Source organism: Cyprinus carpio, chromosome B25 (assembly GCF_018340385.1).
Source record: "Cyprinus carpio isolate SPL01 chromosome B25, ASM1834038v1, whole genome shotgun sequence".
NCBI lineage: Eukaryota > Metazoa > Chordata > Actinopteri > Cypriniformes > Cyprinidae > Cyprinus > Cyprinus carpio.
The window spans coordinates 16029750-16053616 of NC_056621.1; the positions used below are offsets into that span (position 1 = coordinate 16029750).

The window sequence follows — 23867 nt, forward strand, 5'->3', positions numbered from 1 at the left end:
AAGTGAAAAATAAATATTTATTTAATGCTAAGTAGACTGCAAATACATTTACATATTTATGTGTTTAATAAAAATACCCTGCAATTGTACTTTTAGTGTACTAAACCCGTATAATTAAAGAGATACTCCGCCCCAAAATGAAAATTTTGTCATTAATCACTTACCCCATGTTGCTCCAAACCCATAAAAGCTTTATTCGTCTTTGGAACACAATTTAGGATATTTTGGATGAAAACCAGGAGGCTTGTGACTGTTCCATAGACTGACAAGTAAATAACAGTGTCATGGTCCATAAAAGGTATGAAAGTCGTCGTCAGAATACTCCATCTGCCATCAGACATGCAATCTGGGTTATATGAAGCGACGGGAACACTTTTTGTGAATATAACAAAAACAGCGAATAAAACAAAAATAATGACTTTATTCAACAATTCCTTTGTCAATGGTCTCCTCTGTGTCTCTCCATATCACCGTATGCTGCGTATGCTCTTCTGTATCATCCGCGCCACAAGGATGTGCTGTTTTCTTTCAAATCAAAGCTAAATACACGTAGAAACAGTGCATCCTTGTGGCGCGGATAATAGCAGATGGAGTATTCTGACAATGACTTTCATACCTTTCTTGGACCTTGACACTATTTACTTGGCAGTCTATGGGACAGTCACAGGCCTCCCGGTTTTCATCCAAAATATCTTAAATTGTGTTCCAAAGACAAACGAAGCTTTTAGGGGTTTGGAACAATATGGGGGTAAGTGATTAATGACAAAATTTTCATTTTGGGGTGGAGTATCCCTTTAAAGTCTAAATATATTAAAACACATTTTATGCTTAATATTGAGAAATGTGCATTGTGCAGAAGAAGTACTCCAAATAAAGTTTCATTATATTTTTATGTCAGTAAGTCTCAAGCGATATATCAGGAAATATATTAATAGATTTGAACAATACTTAAGGTCAGTGAACACTGAGAAATAAATTTTCACACAAAAAAAAAAAAAAACCTCACGTTACACAAATTACGTTTACACACATCCTCCGAAACTTTGAAAAAAAAATTGGATCAGGTTCAATTTTTGCCATTTTCGCATCCGTAACAAGCATTTTGACAGGAAAGGATGACGAATACGAAAAAACACATATGAAAATTTCAGACTCTGTGTGCAAAGACCTTTTATATAAAATAAATGTATTTTAAACATATTACTTTTTTTTTTTTTACTAGGGTTTGCAACTGTTTAAATTGAAGTATCAAAACTGATTAACCTATAACTGAAATAAAAATAAAAGGGGCTAAATAGAAATATATATAAAAAATGAACAGAGTAAAAAAAAAAAAAATTCAACTAAAAATAAAAACTAAAAATGTAAAATTAAATGCTAATTCAAAAATATTAATACATTCTGTAATAGTATATAAAAAACACAAAAATAGTATTTGAAAAAAAGAAGCATTTTTTTTAATGTCTTAGTGTTTATTGTCCATTCAATGAAAATCTGAGAAGTATCATTAAAAAAATTCAACATTAATTTAAAAAAATTGACTCACTTTATATTAAGTGTCTTTAACTATGATATTCTTACATTTAAATTAATATTTGATACAATGCACTTGTGTACATACATGTTTTTATATTGTACTTATATTTAAAAATACCTTCCTGTAATTCATTTCTGTAGTTACATCTATAATTACACAATTTGCCCTACACCTATACCTTTAAACCACCCTTAAACCTAACCAGACCACCAAACCTGGTCCTATCCTTAACCGTATCCCACCTCAACTGCACAAGTAACCAACATGATTATTTAAAAATCAATATTATCATTATTATAAAAACACGAAAGAAACATGAAGCAAATGCTTGTTTTTAGATCTACAAACGAGTCTGTATGGTGTACAAAAATACCAAAACACCCTTTTTAACCCAAAAGGCTGAATAACAGGTCAATACAGGCCATGACCTGAGCAGAGGTTGTTCTCTGCTGGTTTTGCTTCAGTTCATAATATTACACTCTTGGCAAGAGCACATGAATTTATGATTCATGCTCTGCTAAACCACTGTGCCTATGATCCGATTATTTTAAACACACCTGCCAGCAAGGTGAGAGTGGTTTTGTATTACATCATAAAATCACTTAGTTTAATAACTTCCTTGATAACTTAAGCTATTGAGTAAGTAACTTTCCTTAATAGCTTAATAACTTCCTCTGCCTTAATAACAGTAAAAGTGAAATTGTGCTTATCGGTTTCAGTCATCAAATCTTTAAAGTTGGTTCTCTGACTTTGTTTATGGTTCTGTGTTGGAGACTAAAAGTGAAATGAGGAACCTTGGAGTTGATGCCAGTCTTATATTTGATCATTTTGCGCTGTTAAAGCATGCTTTTTTTTCATCTCAGAAATATAGCAATATTGCGTCCTATGCTACATTTTTCTGTATTGCTGAGAAGTTGATCAGTTCGCTCGTTGTTTACTTGGAGTTTCTAAAAATGTGTAAGTATTTTTTTTTTTTTACGTTAGACTTGTAGATACAACTGTCATCTTGAATTTTATACTGACACCTGTTGGTGTGGATGTAACATGACACAAAAGCAAAAAGTTTAAACGCCATTGCAGAAAAATCCTATTTACTGATGTATATTAACTCATGGTTCATTTATTCAGCAACTGGAGGAAAAGTGCATAGTATTTAGCTCGTCATGTGATCTCAACATGGCCGCAAGATGCGACCCGCCTTGTGTAGACTAAAACAGTGTTTTTAAACCACTCATTTTACTAAACTCTTCATCTTCATTTTAAACATTTAAAACGTTATTATTTGCGTGCAAATATTTTATTTTAAACACCCGCTGTATGTAAGCAATAGCATCTAAGTTTACTGCCTTTAATGTCATTATTACAGTACCTTCACTTCTAGGTTAATACATCTTTAAAAATGCTGTTGCAGCTTCTGCATAACATTCCTTGGCACTGTCTTCAACTAAAAACCGTGGCACTTCCTCCTCTTCAGTTGTGCAAGTTTTAACTTAATATCGGCTGAAAAGCACACACAAAGGCACATGTTGAAAATCTATTGGAATAAGTTGTTCTTTGGCTGTTTTTAACATTGGCTTCTAAAGAGATGGACTAATTCTAGTCTTGCATTATATTTAGCATTGATAGTACGCAAATTAGAACATAAGGTGGATCTCTAACTACTCCGACACACCCACATCTTTCTCTCATAAAACGGATAATTTTGTTACAAAACACACTGGGGTGTCCAATGTGAATGTGTGTCACTAACAAAATAATTATAACAGATGTTATATTAAACAATAATTTATTTATTTTTTATTTCCTGCTGAAGAAATGTAAGCTTGGTTCTTAATGGTAAGTCATTATACATATTATCAGGGTAGTAAGTGCTTTTAAACATAATGAATACAGTAATTATACAAATTTTTTATTTTTTTTGCAAAATCAAGGCTTTCCATCAATTCCACCTTCACTGGTTTGGGTTTTTTGCTGGTCTTTCATCATCTTAACTCTCATGTTGTCTCTCCATGCTTTCTTATTTTTGCCTTTTTTACGCTTCTTTGTTGACTGATTCTGGCTGGCTGGTTGTGGCGGTCTCACCGCACATTTTCCCTGGAGTTGCTTAGGTCCTGTTCCACCTTTTGCCTGTATGAGAAGAAAGTAGAATGTATACTTCATAAATCATGGTATAACACCATTTGCCTAGTAGTATCGAAGTTTATCCAAGTAGACTTAAAGGGATACTCCATCCATAAAAGGAAAATTTTGTCATTGATCACTTACTCCTATGTCGTTCCAAACCCGTAAAAGCTCCGTTCGTCTTCGGAACACAATTTAAGATATTTTGGATGATAACCGGGAGGCCTGTGACTGTCCCATAGACTGCCAAGTAAATAACAGTGTCAAGGTCCATAAAAGGTATGGAAGTAGTCATCAGAATACTCCATCTGCCATCAGATATGCAATCTGGGTTATATGAAGCAAGAGGAACACTTTTTGTAAGCGAAGAAAACAAAAATAACGACTTTATTCATTAATTCCTTTGTCAGCGGTCTCTGTGTCAATCATTATCACCGTATACTGTGTATGCTCTTCTGTATCTTCTGTGCCACAAGGATGCGCTGTTTTATTTCAAATCAAAGCTAAATACATGTAGAAACAGCGCATCCTTGTGGCGTGGATGATACAGAAGAGCATACGCAGCATAGGGTGATATGGAGAGACACAGAGGACACTGGTGACAAAGGAATTGTTAAATAAAGTCGTTATTTTTGTTTTCTTTGCTTACAAAAGTATTCTCGTCGCTTCATATAACCCAGATTGCATGTCTGATGGCAGATGGAGTATTCTGACGATGACTTTCATACCTTTTATGGACCTTGACACTTTATTTATTTGGCAGTCTATGGGACAGCCTCAAGCCTCCAGGTTTTCATCCAAACGATCTTAAATTGTGTTCCGAAGATGAACGAAGCTTTTACGGGTTTGGAACGACATGGGGGTAAGTGATTAATGACAAAATTTTCATTTTGGGATGGAGTATCCCTTTAAGGTTGGTTCACATCCCAATGGTGGACGTCCATGAACTGGAGAATTACAGAGATCTCTTGAGTTGTAAATCCACCAACAATGTCCCAGCATGCCTTAGAATATGCATTTATAGTAGGCATGTGTCTACAGGACAGTGTGAGCACAAAGCTCAATGGTTTACACAATCGACACACCTCCCAGGTTCTGGCTTACGTTTTGCTTCAATGAAATTTTAAGTGTCATGTTTCCAAAGGCAGTGCTTCATAGGGGTCCAGTGTGATGATGTAGGAGAGTTACTGAGTGTAGAGAAGGATGGGTGTGATCTCTTTATGACCTGTCCCGACACGTATCCCAGACGCAACAGCCTCAGACCAGTGAATAAGAGAACATCCACAATCCAAATTTACTTTAAGTTTTGTAAGTATGAACCGAGTTTGCTATGGCAACCATTACTGTGATAACTCAGAAACAACTTAGAAATGAAGTGAAATAAAAGTTAGAAACTACTAAAGAGAAGTAACTTTCACCATCAACTGTTACTCAAACAGATTCATAGCATGACAGACAGTCCTGATAGACAAAATGGGTGTGGTAACTCTGTGCAGGAATGTTATTGAGACATCATCAGTGTCCACTCTGACTGTTTATGTTGGCTGTGAGTGTGAATATGCAAATACCTTTGAGTATATGGTGTATATATCTCTGAAAATAGATGCTTCTAAGTGCTCAAATCATTGCTTGAACCAGCAACCTATCAGTTTCCAAATCTTATAACCCAATACACCACACTCTGGAACTCTGGAAATAATGATAAAAGTAAGTTGCAGGCTGAATTCAAACCTAAATTTCCCACATAAGAACCACAGTTAAACATATCTGGAGCACCAACCTTCTGGTTACCAGCGCTGAACTATAAATCTAGTATGGAAATAGTAGATAAAAGGTATGTTGCAGGTTAAATTCAAACACAAATTTCCACACATGTGAACAGGAACCTTCCCTTTACATTCCAATACACCACACCACCTGGAAATACTGGTTGTAAGAAAAGTTGCAAGCTAAATTCAAACCAATATTTCTCACATAAGCACCACAGTTCAACATGTCTGGAGCACACATGCTAACCAGCAACCTTCCATTTATCAACTCTGAGCTATAACCACTACACCACACCACAAAGAAATACTGGATAAAAGTTAAGTTGCACACTAAATTCAAAGTCAAATTTCCAACAGAAGCACCACAGTTCAACATGTCTGGAGCACACATATGCAAACTAGCAATTCATATACCAACTTTTAACTATTACCACTACACCACACCACCTCTGGAAATACTGTATAAAGGTATGCTGCAGGCTAAATTCAAACCCAATTTTCCCAAATAAGCACTAAGGTTTAACATGTCTGGAGCACACATGGCAAACCTTTAGGCTACATTTCAAAGCGAAAAGACGGTCATACCTGAGGGGGTGGACGTGGGGGGAAGGTGCAGGGCGGCCTGCTGTGTTTCTGGTGAAATGGCAGGACACACGAGGGGTCCAGGGGAACCCAGGGAATCCCTGGAGACACAGCTGGGGGTCCGCAGTGTGCGTTCTGCAGGTGGTACACCCCGCGAGCAGCCTTGGTCTCATCGCTAGCTTTAAAGATGGTCACGAAACCCTCACGAGGTTTGTGTACTAACAGGTATCGTCCTTCCTGTAATCTGGGGCAGGTGTTAAAAGACACCTTTATTAAATTACAGCACTGCAACAGCTGAAAGGAAATTTGTAGCTGATGACACAAGCTTTCCAGCGCAAACAACGAAAATGTCACATCCTTACAAATACTGAACTACAGGCTCAATACCTAAAGCTTATGCATGTCATTTTTAATGTTAAAATGCTTTCATATATCCTAGCTTAATATGCAGAATTACATACTTGTAAAGACAGATTGAAAGACTGATTTAACATTAGAAAATGCAAATTGCGCTAATGGTAAAGTGACAATTTTAAAATTGATCTAAAAAAGTGAAAGAAACTCACGATGAGATTTTTTTCAGTAAGTGGTAGAGGGTGTTTAAACATCTAGTTGGCCTGGAAAAAAAAAATTAAATCACATTAAATTACATTAAAACTTTAAAATATTAATGTAATTAATTACTATAAATTAATATTTAAAATACATTTTAAAATGAATAAATAATTATATAAATTATAAAATAATACAAATAATTATAAATAAACATTATTATAGTATTTCAGATGAGAATCTGTGAGAATTTGTCAAACGTAGACATTCTTTAAAAAATAAAAAAAAAATCAGTAAATCTTTTTGGAATTGGAATTTTTGAAGTTTATTTAAACAATTAAAAATTGACTTTATATGGAGATTCACTCACTTGAAGTCACAGGTGACGTTCTGAATCCAGTCGTCAGGCAACATCTGCATATGTGCCACTTCTGATGTGTGTGCATTGATACGACCTACACAAATATCAAACAGTTTGTGAACAACTAGCCTTTAAATGCACATACTACATTAGGTATACTGCCCATTTTCTTTCTTTTTTTGCAAGTCTTTAATCTTATCTGATAATATTCCATTCATTTTCCGTAACGGCTGGTTAAGCTAGATTTCTATTTAACAGCCAATAGCTAAAGAAGTTAAAGTCTGCAGAGCCTTAAACCAGCTCACAGTCTGAAGAACATCTATATCAAACTCAGGCTGTGAGAAACACTGTGAATGTTGCAGTAATTGTTCACACGTTGTGTCTGTGTATTGTATCTCTGCCTTGTAATATTTCACACTGAGGGTGTCATTCAAGTTCATGCAAGAATAAAATGATCTCCACACCCCTACTTGTTCATCTGTGTATGGGAAACGCTGCTCTAGGCCAAAGAACACAAAACTGTAATGAAACAGAGGACGTGATGACATTTCACCAATTATTCTTCAAAATCCAAAGAGGATGAGCAACAATTGGAACGGTTTATACCAATGAATAATTAATAAATAAAAAAAAAAAAAAAAAAAAAAAAAAAGCCTGATATGACACCAAGTAATGATGCTGAAAATTTTTCAAATATTTTTTACATTTTTCATATTCAAATAGACAAGAGATATTTTTAAATAGTAATAATTAGTGTTGTCAATCGATTAAAAAAAATTAATTGCACATTTTTTACTGAAATTAATCCTGATTAATCCCACTAAACATTAAAGTTTTTACACATACTGTTATATCGCAATAATTTCACATTTAATCTTCAAATTTATCTAGAAACAAAAGATTAACCGATGTCTCTAGTTTTCCCCCTCTAACATTTAACCATTGAATATAGTCATTCAGCATTACAGTATAACTGAGAGCTATCAATTTGAACATTTATTAGACTTTAAAAAATAACAGCTAATTTAAACAAACTTAATACAATCTTCACATAAACCCATAATAATAAATGTCATATTTAGCTTCCTTTTACCATTCGGCAAGTTGGAAATATACAGAATTTGAATGAAGTTATCAAACACTAAATTCTAAATTAAATACATACGAATCCTTAAAGCTACAAAAGTTATTGATTTCCTCTTAAACATACATCATATTCTTATAATAACATACATCACATCAGACTTGTTATTAGGTTATTCACACTCTATTACTTTAAGAGCTACCGCTGCTGAACATAACGCGGATCTGACATGTAACGTATTTCCTCACAACTCTGTACTTTTTCTGACTCACTTCAGGTCTTAAAGTCTCAATACTGAGCTGACGAGTTGAATTGAGTGTATTGGACGAGGGAGACATGTTCTTTTGAAAACATGTTCTTAAATGTAACTCATAAAAAATACTTGCATGCACAGTTTTAAGGCAGCTTTAATTGCCTTTTTGGTAACTTCATTACTTAACAAATGACATAGCTACAACATTGAACGGTCGTAGTTTCTTTCGCGCTTTGATATGAAATGATACAGGCTACGGATTTCTCCATTCAACTTAAGAACACAAACCAATACCACGTACCATTTACTCGCTTGTCTTAAAAAGCCTCCCTTAAAAAGTCAACCCTTTTAAGTAATTCTTGTCAATTCTTGTCAAGAAAAACGAGACAGAAGCAGCAGTTGTGAGTGGGGTGGCCAATTGTATTTTTAACGCATTAAATTGAAAAATTAATCGCCTGCGTTAACGTGCTAATTTTGACAGCACTAGTAATAATATTCCACAACCTTACTATTTTACTGTAATTTTAATAAACTAAATGCAGTAAAGGTGAGTATTATAAGCTTCCTTTAAAAACAAACAAAAAAAAAATCTTATATAAAGTCGTACTTATATTATTTTGTGACTTATTGCTCTGATCTGCCTCAGTAAAATGCTCAGCTAGAAAGTTCTCTTGAGCCTTGTTAAAAGATATATGTCCAGAATGTGAAGATACCAACCCATTCTGTTATCAGTAGGGCTGGATCCTGGACTAGACCCAGAAAAGACTAGAAGAATCTCTAAAGCAGACGATACGCCGAGAGCGAGGCTCTTCTGCATTCTTCTGTGATTCTGAGGTATTTTCACCTGCAGGCACAGACTGCTGTCAGGGACATTGTGGACATTCTTAAAATCACTGTCAGTGTTACAGGCTTCCTCAAAGTAGATAGAAAATGTCTCCAAACTCCAAACAAAAGCAGAAAAGCAGTCTCCTTCCCTCTTTCTCTCATAATGGAGAAACCCAAGTAGCCTTACGCCCACAGTGATATATCACACATGCGGTTGCATTCTTCTGCAGCCCTTTCAAAGCTGAAACGTTAGTAGCTACGGCAACCCTGACTCAAAACAATGAGTCATGCGACTTGAGAGAGGCATGCTGGGAGTTTACGGGAAGTTCGCTTTTGTGCTGATTCCCCTTGCTACCAAAACTAACACTTCAGATAAAACATGGATACTTCTGCCTGTCTGAATTTGCTTCATTCCAAAAAAAAAAAAAAAAAACTATTATATTAAACTTGATGGATGACCATTTGTGATTTATATTTAAGTGACATTAAAAGGTGTTTTTTTTTTCTTTTAAGAGGAAGCCAATGTAGCAAAAAGTAGATTCAAGCAAGAAGTAAAATACAGTAAAATTGTAGTATTCAATTAAAAGAAAATTATTTATACACGATTTATTTATTTTTACATTTTTATTTTTTTTTGGACATTATAATAAAACAAAAATAATATTTTATATTATTATTAACATTAAATAATTATATTATTAAAAAAATCTTAATTATCATTTTCATTAATATGAACCAATATAATGAAGACTGAAAAATGATTTAATTTGAAATTGCAAATGAATCGCTGATTCAGTTTTAACAAATTTAAGTTACCTACATATATTTTTACAACATTTTCAAGGCTCAAAAATGCTTTAATTCAATTATTTGGTTTGCATAATCAAATCAAATTAGATGAATTAGGTATGAATTGATTCATTCAAATTTTCACCTAGATATAATTTTTACAGCAAACAACATTTTACAGCGTAAACATTGCTTTAATTTGAATCGATAATGCAAATGAAACATTGAATCTGTTATGAATTGATGCATTGAAATTTATGCAGTAAATTTGCAGTATTCAAACATGTTTTAATTTAAAACATTATAAAAACAAAACAATTTATATTTAATATTGTTATTAATATTAAACAATATTATGAAAAAAATACATTGAAATCATTATAAATTATAAAAAACAATATAATGAAGCAATATAACAAAGCATGAAAATGCTTTAATTTGATATCACAAATTAATTGCTGATTCAGTTATGAATTGATTCATCAATTTTTACCTACATATATTTTCAAGACTCAAAAATGCTTTGATTCAATGATTTGTTTGAATTATCAAATCAAATTAGATGAATTAAATCAACATTTATTTTACTACAACGTTTTACAGCATGAATCTGTTAAATCTGTTATGTATTGACACATTAAAATCTTGTTTATTTTTATTACAACATTTTACAAAAACTTGACTTGCTAATGTGAATGCATTATTAAATCAGTTATTTATGAATATATGAACTGAAATGATAAGATGTTATTAAAATCCCATCGCTTTTTTAGCGCTCCAATACTACATACTTTCTTTTCTAGAGGTCACGACAATATGATCTTTTTAAAATGCTCTCACACTATAGATATTTTCTTCTCCATCTGATCAAACAGATCTGTGACATTACTACAGCATATAGCACCCTAGAAAAATGCATAACCTTTCATGATAGCTAAAGAGAAAGAAATCACATTTCATCAGGTCTCTTACTTATGAAGGACACAGTACTGGAGTGCAGGAGTTTCTCGGCCCACAGCTGACAGGCCTCAGTGTGGGTCAGACTCTCGGCCCCGTAGCACAGCTGATACTCCAGCTTGGGTAAAACATGCACCGGGACGGCCTGGATGAGAGCAGACTCAATGATTACCCACTCAAATGTCAGTTCTGAGTCACTGTCCTCTATAAACACATGCAGAAAAAATCCTGTGCTGCGTTGAGAACCATTAACAGGAAAGTCTGTTAATACTAATACATGAATAAGATTGAAAAACCAGCTCTACAGCTTTGCACAGGAAAGCTGACTGTTTGAAGAAAGGGTGTGGTGGACATTACTCAACCCTGGTTAAAATATAAAGATTAATGCTTGGCATATTGACATACTGACTCAAATCCAATAAAGCGTGGCTAAAAATCACTGACGATGATAACTGATAACGATGATAATAAGATGCACTGTGAGTGTTTACACAAGACCTGAGGAGTTTAATGATGTTTGAAATCTCATCTGTTGCTCTTGCGGCATGTACTTCAATATTTTAACTAAAGGATCATTGTGTGTTTGTGTATTAGCATGTGTCCGGCTCACCCTGAAGGTGTCTTTGTCGTGTCTGGGGTGAGCGATGTCCACACTGCTGCGCACCATGAGCAGAACGTCCAGCAGGCTGTAGAGTTTGTACAGAACGCTGCCCTCTGCTGGAGGATCGAAGTCCATCTCATCCTCAGCACTGCCCTGAAGATCCTCCTTCAGAAGACCAAAATATAAAATAAATACCAGTTTAATCACAATATTAAAAATAAAAGATAAATTAAATGAAAGCATTAACAGATCATTTCCCCTAATACAAGTGACAGATCAGTTTTTTGAATGCAAGTGTAAACGGAAAAATCAAAAGTTGATTTAAAACCTGATTTTTAAATTGACAGATCATAATAATAATAATAATAATAATAATAATAATAATAGTATGCCACTGGATCTTGCAAACTGCACTATTAAATTGTAAATTATTTCAATAAATAAAATAATATATATCATCTTTATTGGCAAAATAAGTATTTAAAAACATTTAATCTAATATTTATATACATTAATTCATATTTAATTACATTTAATCCTCCAATATTAAGACATTAATAAAATAAAATATATAGTGATATAAATTATTTGTTTTATCATATATATTAAATAAAACATACATAAAAAATAAAAACAACAACAATAATAATAATAATAATAATAATAATAACAATAACAGTCACTAAATAACTCATCACTTTTTGGGAGTTTTTGGAGAACATCATCTCAAAAATGTCGGTGATATTTGATTCTTAATAATTCTTGATAATTAAATATGATCATACAACATGAATGACCTAACTTGTTAGTTACTGAATTTGTCAAGTTACATATATGTGTTACAATTCTGAAAAAATAAATAAATAAATAAATAATAATAATAAATTATAAAATTACATAAATTTAAATAATGTACATTTAAATAATATTTGGATATATTTAAAACCATATTTACACTTAATTCAATATTGTTTATTTAAATAATTATTTCAACAACTCAAAAATGTTGGTGATATTTGATTCTACCTCACAAAAAAAAAATAAATAAGAACAACCTCCGAATAACATAACAAAAACATAACACTTAAGCATTATTTGAATAACCTCACAAAAACATAATTTTTGAGCATGATTTCCGCCTCTGAGAGGGTGTTTTGAGCACTAACGTTTTCTTTGAGTGGCTAGCAGCACAGGAACGTCAGCAGGCAGCGTGGTGTCCTCTTCCTGTCCCTCTCTGGACTCCAGATACGACGTCACACACTGTTTGACCAGTGAGTGGGTTTTAGCTTCGGGAGGTTTGTCTTCTGGGACATGGGGCTTCACAGGCTCCTGGTTCTTGCTGGGGGTGGATTTCAGCATGGCGTCCTGCATCTTCAAAATCTGTCCGAGCTGATCGCACTCGCCGGATATTCGGGGTCTTTTGATGCCCTTCTTTGCTCCTTTGCCCGAAGGGTTTGCAGGGCCTGGTGTGGCTGGGTCGGAGGACACCTCTGCAGCTGTCACCTGGATCTGAGGTCTCTGTGGGGAGAAAATGTCATCTATGACTAGTCGTTCTTCATCAGAATCCAAATTCTGGTCTGTCTTGTCTTTCTTCATGTGTCTGGGCCGCTTGGTGGGAGGACACAGAGCAGAAGACATTTCTATCTTCTCTTTTGCATCTTCACTCACACTTTCCTTTTCTGAAATGGCAGTTTTATTCAGCGAACTGTCTCCCTCATCGGCCAAAGTGTCGGTTTCTCCTTGGGCCTTAGCCACGGTCCACTCAAGGGGTTCTGTGGGAGCATCTTGAGATGCTGAGGTGTGTTTTGTTGTACCTACAGAGTCTGTCGGTTTCTTGAGGCTCGGGATATGTTGAGATGGAGTTGCGGTTGGATTTGTAGAAGCTGTTTTGGGTTCGTTCTGTTCCTTCACTTTCTTACTGGGCTTGTAGGACTCCCCAAATGACTCCAGGTCTGTTAGATCTGTCCCAAAATCCATACCAGCATCTTCAAACGCAGCCATACTCCTGGAGATCTTGTCCTGGGCAGAGAGAAGCAAAATACATAACATTTACAATGTTTATATTTTTAATATTTCTCACATAACTCACAGTTATTTGGATTGACTTTACATTTATTTATTTAGCATATATATATATATATATAAAAATTATATTTTTTTTTCTTCACTTCATTCATTCATCAATTTATATATACATTACTGGTCAAACCTTTGGAATAATTAAGGGTTTTTAAACATAAAAAAAAAAAAAAAAAAAAAAAAAAAAGTCTCTTATGCTCACCAAGCCTGCATTTATGAATAATAAAAAATTTAATATAACAAAAAAAAAAAAAAAAAAAAAAAAAAAATTTAAAAGAAGTCTTGTATTTTTATTTTAATTTTCAGCAGCTATTACTTCAGTCTTCAGTGTTGCATGGTGCATCAGATATCATAAACCATAATCAAAAACAATACATTTATTACAAAATAAAATAATAAACAGATATATGAATTAATATCATATAAATACACACACAAACAAACATAAAAAAAACAAACACAAACACACACAATATTTTAATAAAAAAAAAAATAAGTAATATATTAATATATAAAAAAAAAAATATATTATTTAAAAAAAAGAGCCAATAATTAATTATTAAATATATTACATATTTTAGCTGTAATTACTAAACAATTTTTCAAATCTGAAACTACTTACAAGTAAAGAATAATATGTTCTTTATGAAAGTGGTTTAAAAAAAAGAGCCAATAATTACAATTCTTAATTTATTAACAATAATTAATCTGCAATAGATTTCACTGTCTGGTGTTTGTCTTACCGTGGTAAACATCTTACCTCAGGAGGAGGCTGCATTTCAACAGGGAGCTCTTCTGAAGTGAGGAAAAACACAGGACGAGATACGGTCTTCTTGAACGCCAGCTTCACGCTCTCTTGATGAAACAGCAGACTCCTCTCTCTCCAGCTCAGCTCCGTCTTCATCAGAGGAGGATCGATGTACGCCGTCTTACTCTGACTGCTGCCTGAGCACAACCACAACATCCATCATGTGAGAGTACTGACCGGATTACAATCTTATAAATTTAAAACATGAAGGGACTCTTCACCATTCATGGGATTCTCTTTGACCCAAACAGGGAGCTCCCAAGCTTCTGTGAACTCAGAGCTGTTATTCAGGAGCTGAAGGAAGGCCTCTTTAGATAAACACACTTGTGGCTCGTAAGTAGCACAGAGCTTTTCCGCATTACTGTCATCGCTGATGGCCTGCAGATATCAAGAGACACCAGGATTAACAAAAGTACTATATTTGCTTCCCACAGGTCCATCAAAATGAGTGCACGAGGTATGGGGATACAATTCAATATATATATCAGAATCAAATAGCAAGAGTGGTAATTCAAACCAAATGCAACAGTGCCCTCTAGTGGTAAAGGACACATTTTGCAAGATAGAGACCTACACTACTTATATAAGACAGCAATTACATGGTTGAATCTCACAAAAAGGACATATATGGGTCCTTTTCACCTATACATTAAAAAAATTATTTAATTTAATTGTTATTAATTTAGTTTGTTATTAATTAGATGAATTATTCACAGCACCTTGTAATTAATTTTATATATATATATACTGTATCTCACACTATCACAGACAGCTACTTACATCGTGAACTGAAGATGCTTTTTTAGCTGGAGGAACCACATTTGACACGGTCTCATAGTCTACAGGAAGCTGGGTGTTTTCTGCTATGACTTTTTTGTCTAGCATGTCTATTTTACCCTGAGGAGAAAATACAGTAGAGATAGCTATAACAAACAACAGTATATCACACATTCAAGATCATAAAAAAAAGAAAGAAAGAAAACCAAGTACCATAGCAAGAAGCTGTTTCTCAAAGTTGAGAGCGAGGTCACCCACAAACTTTACACTGGTCAGGCTAGTAATCTCTTGAATGCTGTAAACCTGTGGGTAACTCCTCACATGCTCCACACAGGCTGTAAAATACTCCTGTTGGGAAAAACACACACAATCAATTAAATGAATAACATACACATGTATTTTATCATAAAAAATATATTTGCATTATTTTAATTAAAATCAATGTAATTAAACACAATGATTTTTGTGTAAACATTTGAATAGCAAAATATATAACACCTCAGTGTAGCGGCTGCTGCCTGGAGGCATATAGCTGTACCCATCAGCACATGCTCTAGAAACATCTTGCAGGTATTTCATAAACTCCGTCACCTCGTTCTTCACCTGCTCCATCAAACACTTTGAAATGAGAAACAAGAGGAAGCACATGAATCAAATCTGCCTCAGTAATAAAGCAGGCGGTCAGGACGAGAGATGTTTACCTTTGAAGCTTTGAAGTAATTCTTGCGGACGAGCATGTTGAGATACATCTTGCGATTCTTTATATTGAGGGTGGAGAAGCGAGGGTAGGGCACTAGAGGCTCAGGGAACGCTGGGATCTCAGTTCTCTTCACAGGTTTGGCTTTGGTTGGGTTGCATTCAGACGTGGGCTCATCTGATGCCGGGATGTTACTGACTGCTGAGGGTCCATCTGGCTTCTTCTCACCCGTCTCCTCAGACTTTCTGTTAGAGCTATGAAGAAAGAATACATCTCAATAACATATCACGACTTAACTCTCTTGTAGTCTTCTGTTATTTCAGACAGAAACTTTTACTTTATGATTTTTTTTTTTTTACTTCGCTGGGACATTAAATGGGACTTTTGTGGCACTGTCTATGTGAACATGAAAAAAAAAATTGTGTATATGATTCAAAAAGGAGTTAGTGCTAATTTGGTCTATTTTTAACCTGAACACTGCATTAACTTACATTTTTTAGTAGTACAAAAATAAAAATATATATATATATTAATAATAATAAAGTGTAACAAGGCCACAAATTAAGAATTCATTCCCTCGATTTAGTAAATTGTAGCCTTATTGTACGAAGTCTTTCACTCATTTTGATTTTATTAACATGACCACGATTTAATAAAACAAGGGAACTAATGAGTCATGGGAACAAATTATTAACTCGTGGCCATGATTTATCTAAAACGAGAGCAAAATAATAAAATGAGAGAACTAATTCTTAATTTGTAGTCACCATAAATAGATTTCTGTCCACATGTCATGTTCAGGGCTCTGTGGTAAATAGTATTAAATGTGTTTTTTTATTCATTATTATAATTTAGAGGAGCATATTGATCAGTATCACAAAATATCCTTATATGTATATGTATATGTATATGTATATGTATATGTATATATATATATATATATATATATATATATATATATATATATATATATATATATATATATATATATATATATATATATATATATGTATATATATATATATATATATATATATATATATATAATATATATATATATATATGTGTGTGTGTGTGTGTGTGTGTGTGTGTTGTGTATATATATATATATATATATTAAATATTATGTTTTTTTTTAGTATTAAATTGTTTGTATATTATTATATAGCCTATAGAACTAAATGGTGTTAAATTTAGAGGAGTATATTGATCAGTATCACAAAATACCCTAAAATATATACATTACATATATTAAATACTATTACTAATAATTAATATTTTATACTGTATAGACGTTCAATTTTGGTGTCTGCACTAAATGTACAAAAGTGATTTTACAAACATGAAAGACACATTTCATGTAAGTCAATTGTCTACTAAATAACTTTTCTGAAAATAAAATGTCAAAATATTAGTGTCTAACGTTAAAATATTTATGTAAAAATGGAGCAACATACTTATTCTGACCTGTACTTATTAAAATATACGAAAAAGCGATCATACTAAATGTTATTATATTTAAATGACAAACTGAAATATAAATTTGCTTCCCCCCACATCTATCTTACAGCGTATCCGTTACAGTAATTCCCATGATTTTACTAATAACTAATTATGCAAATTCGAGTATTTACGCTACTATTTTCCCATGTTGTAGCACTGATAGTGGTAGACCATAGTTAATTATGTTTATAAAGAGACGTGTTATATGTGGTTAGTAAGGTCTCGCTATTAATAACACAGTTTAACAAGCTTATCAAGAACTTTAGTACAGTATATGAATATTTAACTTACTTGTGCAACAGCGCAAACAGTTCTTTGACGTTGGGCGCGAGAGTGAACGAGTCAAACACATCTCTGGAGAACACAAGCGGAGCAGAGACAGGAGCATCATTCCTGAGGACAAACCAGCACACTGAAGCGGACCGAGTTTATACAGCTGATAAAACTGAGGACAAACACGAGTGACCTCATGTCTGACACTGTCTTTAGCAGAATGATCAATAGCATGTGTTTATTTAGCGAATCATATTATCATATTACCATTTTATCTCCATTGCAGCAGGTTTGTTTTTGTAAGATGTAGCTGTAGTTCACATCGTTAAACCATCCTACAGACTCTCACAACACAGTCCCTTATCATTCATAGTGCGATAGATTAATCTTCCGGGGAGAACCAAAACATCACAAGAAGGTTCCGCGTCCTATCACACGTGTGAAAATTTTCGCAATATATTTCTGAATTATAATGCCTTTTGTGACAATACATAAAGAAGAACTTCCAGTGGTATAGGGTTTTGTCGGGACATGCTGAAAAATATCACTAGATAGGCTAGCTGGATTTACAAAGTTTTGCATCGATTATTTTCAAAAGATATAATGTGTTTAATTTACTTATAATACGTAAATGAGTAAGTATGAAGCGTAGATACGTTTTATTTAGTTATCTATTTTACTTGATCTTTCAATGTGTTTGGTCAGACACTTTTAAACTGACAGTATTCAGTCCTTTACATTTTATACAAATGAAAAGATTCTGAAAGCCACCTGTAGGCCTACTGTTCGATGATTTCACATGAACTTAATAGGTTTGTTCACTAATATACTATATAATAGCCATGGTACAGTATTTTAGAGAAACAATTTACGAAAATTTACCATACTTTTGCTTCAAAAACCATGGTAACCACTAAGGTTTTGCTACAATAGTTTAACCATGGTATTTGTAGTAGCAGCCTAAAACTGTGGTTATACAAATGGTACACACACACACACAAAACATGGTTACTACCCTTTTACCTTAGTAAAACAAGCATGCATATGCACACCATCCGAGGTGCCAATCAGAAGACATCAAAGTAGCATAAAGAGGCATAAGACCGCACACTCACCTGCTGGTGATTCTTTATTACCAACGTTTCGGCACAACGCCTTTGTCAAGGTATCATTTCATTTAAGGTAAGGAGAGGTATACCTTTTACCATAATAAAACCATGGTTAAGAGAAAACATGGTTATTTTTATGGGCTGTCATCTGACTTGTTTAATTGATCTTTGAAGACTTTTATTGTGACGTTGTTGATTCCAAGTTAACGTTATCAAACTCTGCAAGCCACTTCAAACTATTTGAGCCCATACTCATATTCTGTCTCAAATGTTCCATATATTTCAACCTTTTAATGTCTAGTTTGACTCTTCTTTAAAAAAATGTACTGTAAGTATGAACCAGTATTTCTAGTAGGCCATATTTTAATTTTTGTTGTTATTGACATTGAAATATTCCATGCATGCTTTACAATAATGCTTCAGCTATATAAAATATAACATTAGGGTAAGGCAAGTTCTCTTTTAAATGATGTTCTGTTTTTCCGCTTCCATCTCTTTTTTTAATTTCTCTGAAGGTTGTGCGGCACTTCAACCCTATAAACTACAGTGAATAAAGAAGTAAGACACATTGAATAAGAGCCCATTACAAGCGGTAAATTTTATTATGGGATAACAGCACATAAAGCACATCTAAAATCGATGTGTCCAATGCACTTTTAATAAACGTAATATTAAAGGTACAGTTTTCTAAGTACAATATAACAACATTCATATTAGAATGAAAAGTATTTAAAAGACAACATTAAATTTCTTATTTTTCTTTACAGCGGTATTTACAAAATGAATCAAAATACTTATTTTCATATTTAAGAATCAGACAAACAGAAGGAGCAAAACCACTATTGAGAAGAGACTATCTCCTAAAGAGAGTTCCAAAGAGCTGAATAAAAAGGTACATGATCGACTGTCCCCATTTTAAGATCAGTAGCAAACATGTTACATAAAAATTTGTGACAACCGCAAACCGTTCTCTGCTTTTTTTCCCCCCACAGGAAAGCAGGAGCAAAATCCAACCCGTCTTGCCCCAGCCCTTGTGCCCTCCCCTTCAGCTCAACAAGAAATAGAAGTGTAGTATGCATCATTTTACATACACATATGAACACTTAAAATACATTGCATTAGTCATTTGTTTCATAAACGTCAACTTAAAATCTAATTGGCAGGAAACAACAGGGAGAACACGGAGTGGATTGTCTATTGTCCGCCAGTTTGTCTCTGCAAATATCCAAACGGGGGTTCGCGTTTAACATCCAACCAGGGTGCAACTGACTGGATGCAATGTCCCATAACCAAGTTGTTCAGAGGAAAAGAAAAAGTAGCATCTGAGAATCTCTGAAAATACAGGACATCACAGAGACAAGAAAATGCTGTTTCCATGGCTATAAACAAACATGAAATGCCATTTACATACAAAAAGACGGCCGATGAAAAGAAAAGTCAACAAAAAAAGAAATAACCCACCTACGCAAACAAACACAGTCAGTTGAGTATGTGAAAAAAATGGACGAATAGTTTCTGCATCCTGTACCACTGAGAGGCACTCAGTGTAGTTTGCTCTGTATTATTGCAAGTAGATTCTGCCTTGCTACGAAGATAAAAACAGGAAGTTTCGCACAAAACTTCGTACAACCGCCTTTGTCCTGTACAATTTATAACACTTAACCATCGTGTGTGTATGTAAGTGTAAGTAAACGGGAAAAAAATTAATGTTTACAAAGCGTGTTTTTGTTTTAAAAACAAAAAATGGAGGGAGCCAAAAAGCGGCAGACAATCCGATACTTTATCGCGTGTTTAAAGTCCTTCCAGCGCCCAATACAGAAAATAAGCACTGGATTAGAAACACCTCCAGCTACAGTTTCAAAACAATCAAAAAGATACACAATACTGCTGCTTTTTTCCTGTTTTTTTTTTTTTTTAAGCATGAACAATCATCATTGTTGCGGAAAATTCAAAATTGCGACGTTTAATAGAGATTTACTTAGCCGATACTTGCTAATAATCTTAAAAGTGGGAAGGAAACAAGCCGCGTCCCAAGACTAGCACACTGATACAGGTACTTGCTGGGTATTCGAAAGTAAATTTACCACTATCATTATCTTTATCATTATCATTATTATCATTATCATTATTATTATTATTATTTATTGAGTCCTAATATCAATAATGCATCAATACTCAGTGAAATGAATGGACTAAGAGGGTGGCCTAGTCTATGAATCCATAATTTTTGTTCACAAAGTAACTTACCTAGCACCACACATCAGTATAACACAAAATTTAATGTCCGCACACCCTACCGCTAATCGAACTAAGTCTAAAAGAGAGAAGTATACTCAAAACAGAGATATTGTACAGCATGATGTGTCTGATAAAACAGATAAATATTTGCATTGAGCAGGTCTTAATAGCAGTATTTTCTTCTTACCTATACAGACAGAAGTTACAAAGTTACTTTTATACATGTGATCGATAGAACATTAAATATTGTGAATTAAAAGCCGAAAGGAGGACAGGAAAACGTAGCTGTACAGTTTACAGGCCATTTGACGTTCGTAGTTCTCCACCCGGGAACAGAACTAGTCAATACACAAATAAAACAAACAAACAAAAAAAATGACAATCAGAGAGCGAAAAAAACCCAAAGCAAAACATTTTTAAAAAATTAAACGCGATAAATAAGAAAATGTATTTACATGCAGATGTTCAAAGCCTATGCACAAAATGAATCATAATATACCATATATTATTGCTTGACATTCGATTATGGCTAAAGAGTTTTCTTTTTGTCTATTATCTAAACATAGTTTACTTTTAATAACGCGTCAACTGTGCTTTTGGAAAAAAAAAATGCAAGGAAAATGATTGACGTAATTCTTAGTAACACTTCAACCTTCAGCTCGAATGCTGTCGCGAGCATGACACGTTAAATCCGTTGATCGGAATCGCGGAAAAAAAAAATCGGTAAATGTGCCTTTCGTTCGGACGTGAGTGCATAGGCCTTGTTGCGTTTGCATAACTCTAATCGAAATTAACGTCGAGGTGCAGTGTGTCATGCTTGTACAGCCTCATCAAGGGATTCAAGCTCAGTGCTACGTAAAGCATTTTAAATCCTGGGAAAAAAAACTTAAGATCTTACATACAATTCACCATCTCACCCTGCTGCGTCTGATCTTTTAAAGCCTTGTCTGGGGGTTTGACCTTAAGCAAATATTACAAATAGCACAAACACACACATTTCCACTCTCGCATCCACATTCGGACGTATATTGCTTCTCACATAGACAAACAAAGGAAAACCACATCTGGAAAACGATTTTGTTAAACAATTTACAAGGGAAAATGTATGGATCTTCCACCGATAAGAAAAATGCAGGACTTTTCTCTTCACACGTCTAAAGTACCACAGATCCAGGTGTTTAAGTACCTTTGCTTCTATTAGAAAAAATAAATTTGTCCCAAAGTTCTATCCCATAGCATATTGCTTTAAAAGTCTAATACAAACTACACTGACAAAATACGACATGCAAAAAGTGGTAAAACGTAACTTTACTACAGCTTTTATGGTGTTAGAACTGACTTGAGGATCATTGGACAGGAAACAGCAAAGCCTGTTCATCAAGGGGACTCCACAGCAGTGGTTACCCTGTAGAAACCCGTATTTGTCACGCGTGACAATTCGCCCGCACGGACGTTTGAAGGTGGAGAAAATCGTGAAGAGGTATTTGGCACGTAGACTCAAACAATTATGAGTGACGGTTAGAACAAATCCCCATCCAGAGAAAAACAAATGTGGGAATTAGCGTAGCACGCTTGAGGTTGCTATCTTGATTTATTGGATTTTCGGGAAGTTGATCTTGGAGCTCGCTGGGTGATTTGATAAAGCCAGTAGCCTACGGGGGACCAATGAATGAAATGACACATTTTGCATTGTTTATGATGTACTGCCGTCGTCTTTTGACTTGACAGCATTCATGCTAGTGAATAACATGGTACGACATGAGCCTGTAACTTGTGACGAAAAATTAAGTTTAAAAAATGAACTAGAGTGACAAATGAGTGTTTGTTCCCATTTGTACTTTAACATCATTACCAGGTTGTTTTGGGTTCAATTATGTTCCTAGTGAGCTGCCTTCCTGTCTGCGGTCCACTTCCTCCAAAATAAAACCTTCTAAGTGACTGATTTGGATCAATCTACACAGACAACAATTCTGTATCTCACATAAATAGCTCTCCTTATGAGTAACATATGGGTTGTCTCTGTTGCAATTGATTCCAATGGAGTTTTATGTTAGCATGTTGCTATGCTAAAAGCAACAATACTTGTAATATGACTTTTTTATAAAATGATTTAACTATTATTTATTAATAATTTTCAGTATTGAATGAAATATATTTAAAACTTCAACTCCAACACCATGCTGAAAGAACAATTGGTTGCACTTTATTTTACAGTACGTGTACTTACATGTACTTATAGTATACTTACAGTGTATTTATCTAAGAAAGTTCTGGTAATACAAGGTAACTACATGGGTTAGGGTTAGGTTTAGGGGTAGGTTTAAAGTTAGTACCTAGTTATTACATAGTTATTGTAATTATTATAATAAGTACATAGTATGTACATGAGGAACAGGACTGTAAAATAAAGTGCTACCGAACAATTATTATTATAATTTTTTTTTTTCTTTACAGATTTTGTTGTAGTACATTCTGGGATTGCCTTAAAATTTGGCTAGAACTTTAACTTTTCAGTCTTTTGAGACTGCTAAAATGCTGTCTAAGTAGGCAGCTCACTAGGATTTGGAACTGATTTCATTATCCCTGCTCAATAATTATTCAGTATTACTCTCCCTGAGCCTTGTAGTACACAAACTGCTGATTTACTGCATTAACTATAAATACTATAAAGAACTAAACATGAACCTGGATTGTCAATTACAGATTGATGTATTGTAATAAGCAGGACTTCTTGGGGATGCATTGCACAAACTCATATTTTGTCAGCAGTAGTTACTGACACATAATTATGATACAAACGCTACAGTATTTATCTGTACTGAACATGCCAACAAGATCAAATTATTGAGTTCTAGATGCAACATAGAGCTGACTAACGTGTTTAAGCTACCGGCTTCAGAATTGAGTTAGACAGACTCTTCCCTGAGGAAAATACTTTGTGTCAAGGGGAAA

General features: G+C 34.0%; 1 protein-coding gene across 3 annotated transcripts; it reads right to left on the reverse strand.

Moving 5' to 3' along the window:
• Positions 1-3306: 3306 nt before the first annotated feature.
• LOC109085806 (little elongation complex subunit 2-like) lies at positions 3307-17988 on the reverse strand. 3 transcript variants are annotated; one of them, XM_042752889.1, is made up of 16 exons: positions 17836-17988; positions 17587-17688; positions 15797-16046; positions 15594-15713; positions 15309-15443; positions 15099-15215; positions 14540-14696; positions 14271-14455; positions 13100-13450; positions 12598-12949; positions 11441-11607; positions 10846-10975; positions 6932-7016; positions 6576-6626; positions 6013-6253; positions 3307-3664 (listed from the first exon to the last, which is right to left on the reverse strand). In XM_042752889.1, the coding sequence occupies exons 1-16, from the start codon at positions 17847-17849 to the stop codon at positions 3464-3466; spliced, it is 2658 nt and encodes an 885-aa protein (XP_042608823.1). In that variant the 5' UTR covers positions 17850-17988; the 3' UTR covers positions 3307-3463. The 3 variants fall into 3 exon arrangements, 2 of the variants coding, with proteins under 2 accessions (XP_042608823.1, XP_042608822.1); XM_042752888.1 differs by having other exon boundaries at positions 12598-13450; XR_006158572.1 differs by lacking the exons at positions 3307-3664; positions 6013-6253 and adding an exon at positions 8977-9103 and having other exon boundaries at positions 12598-13450.
• Between the last annotated feature and the right edge of the window lie 5879 nt (positions 17989-23867).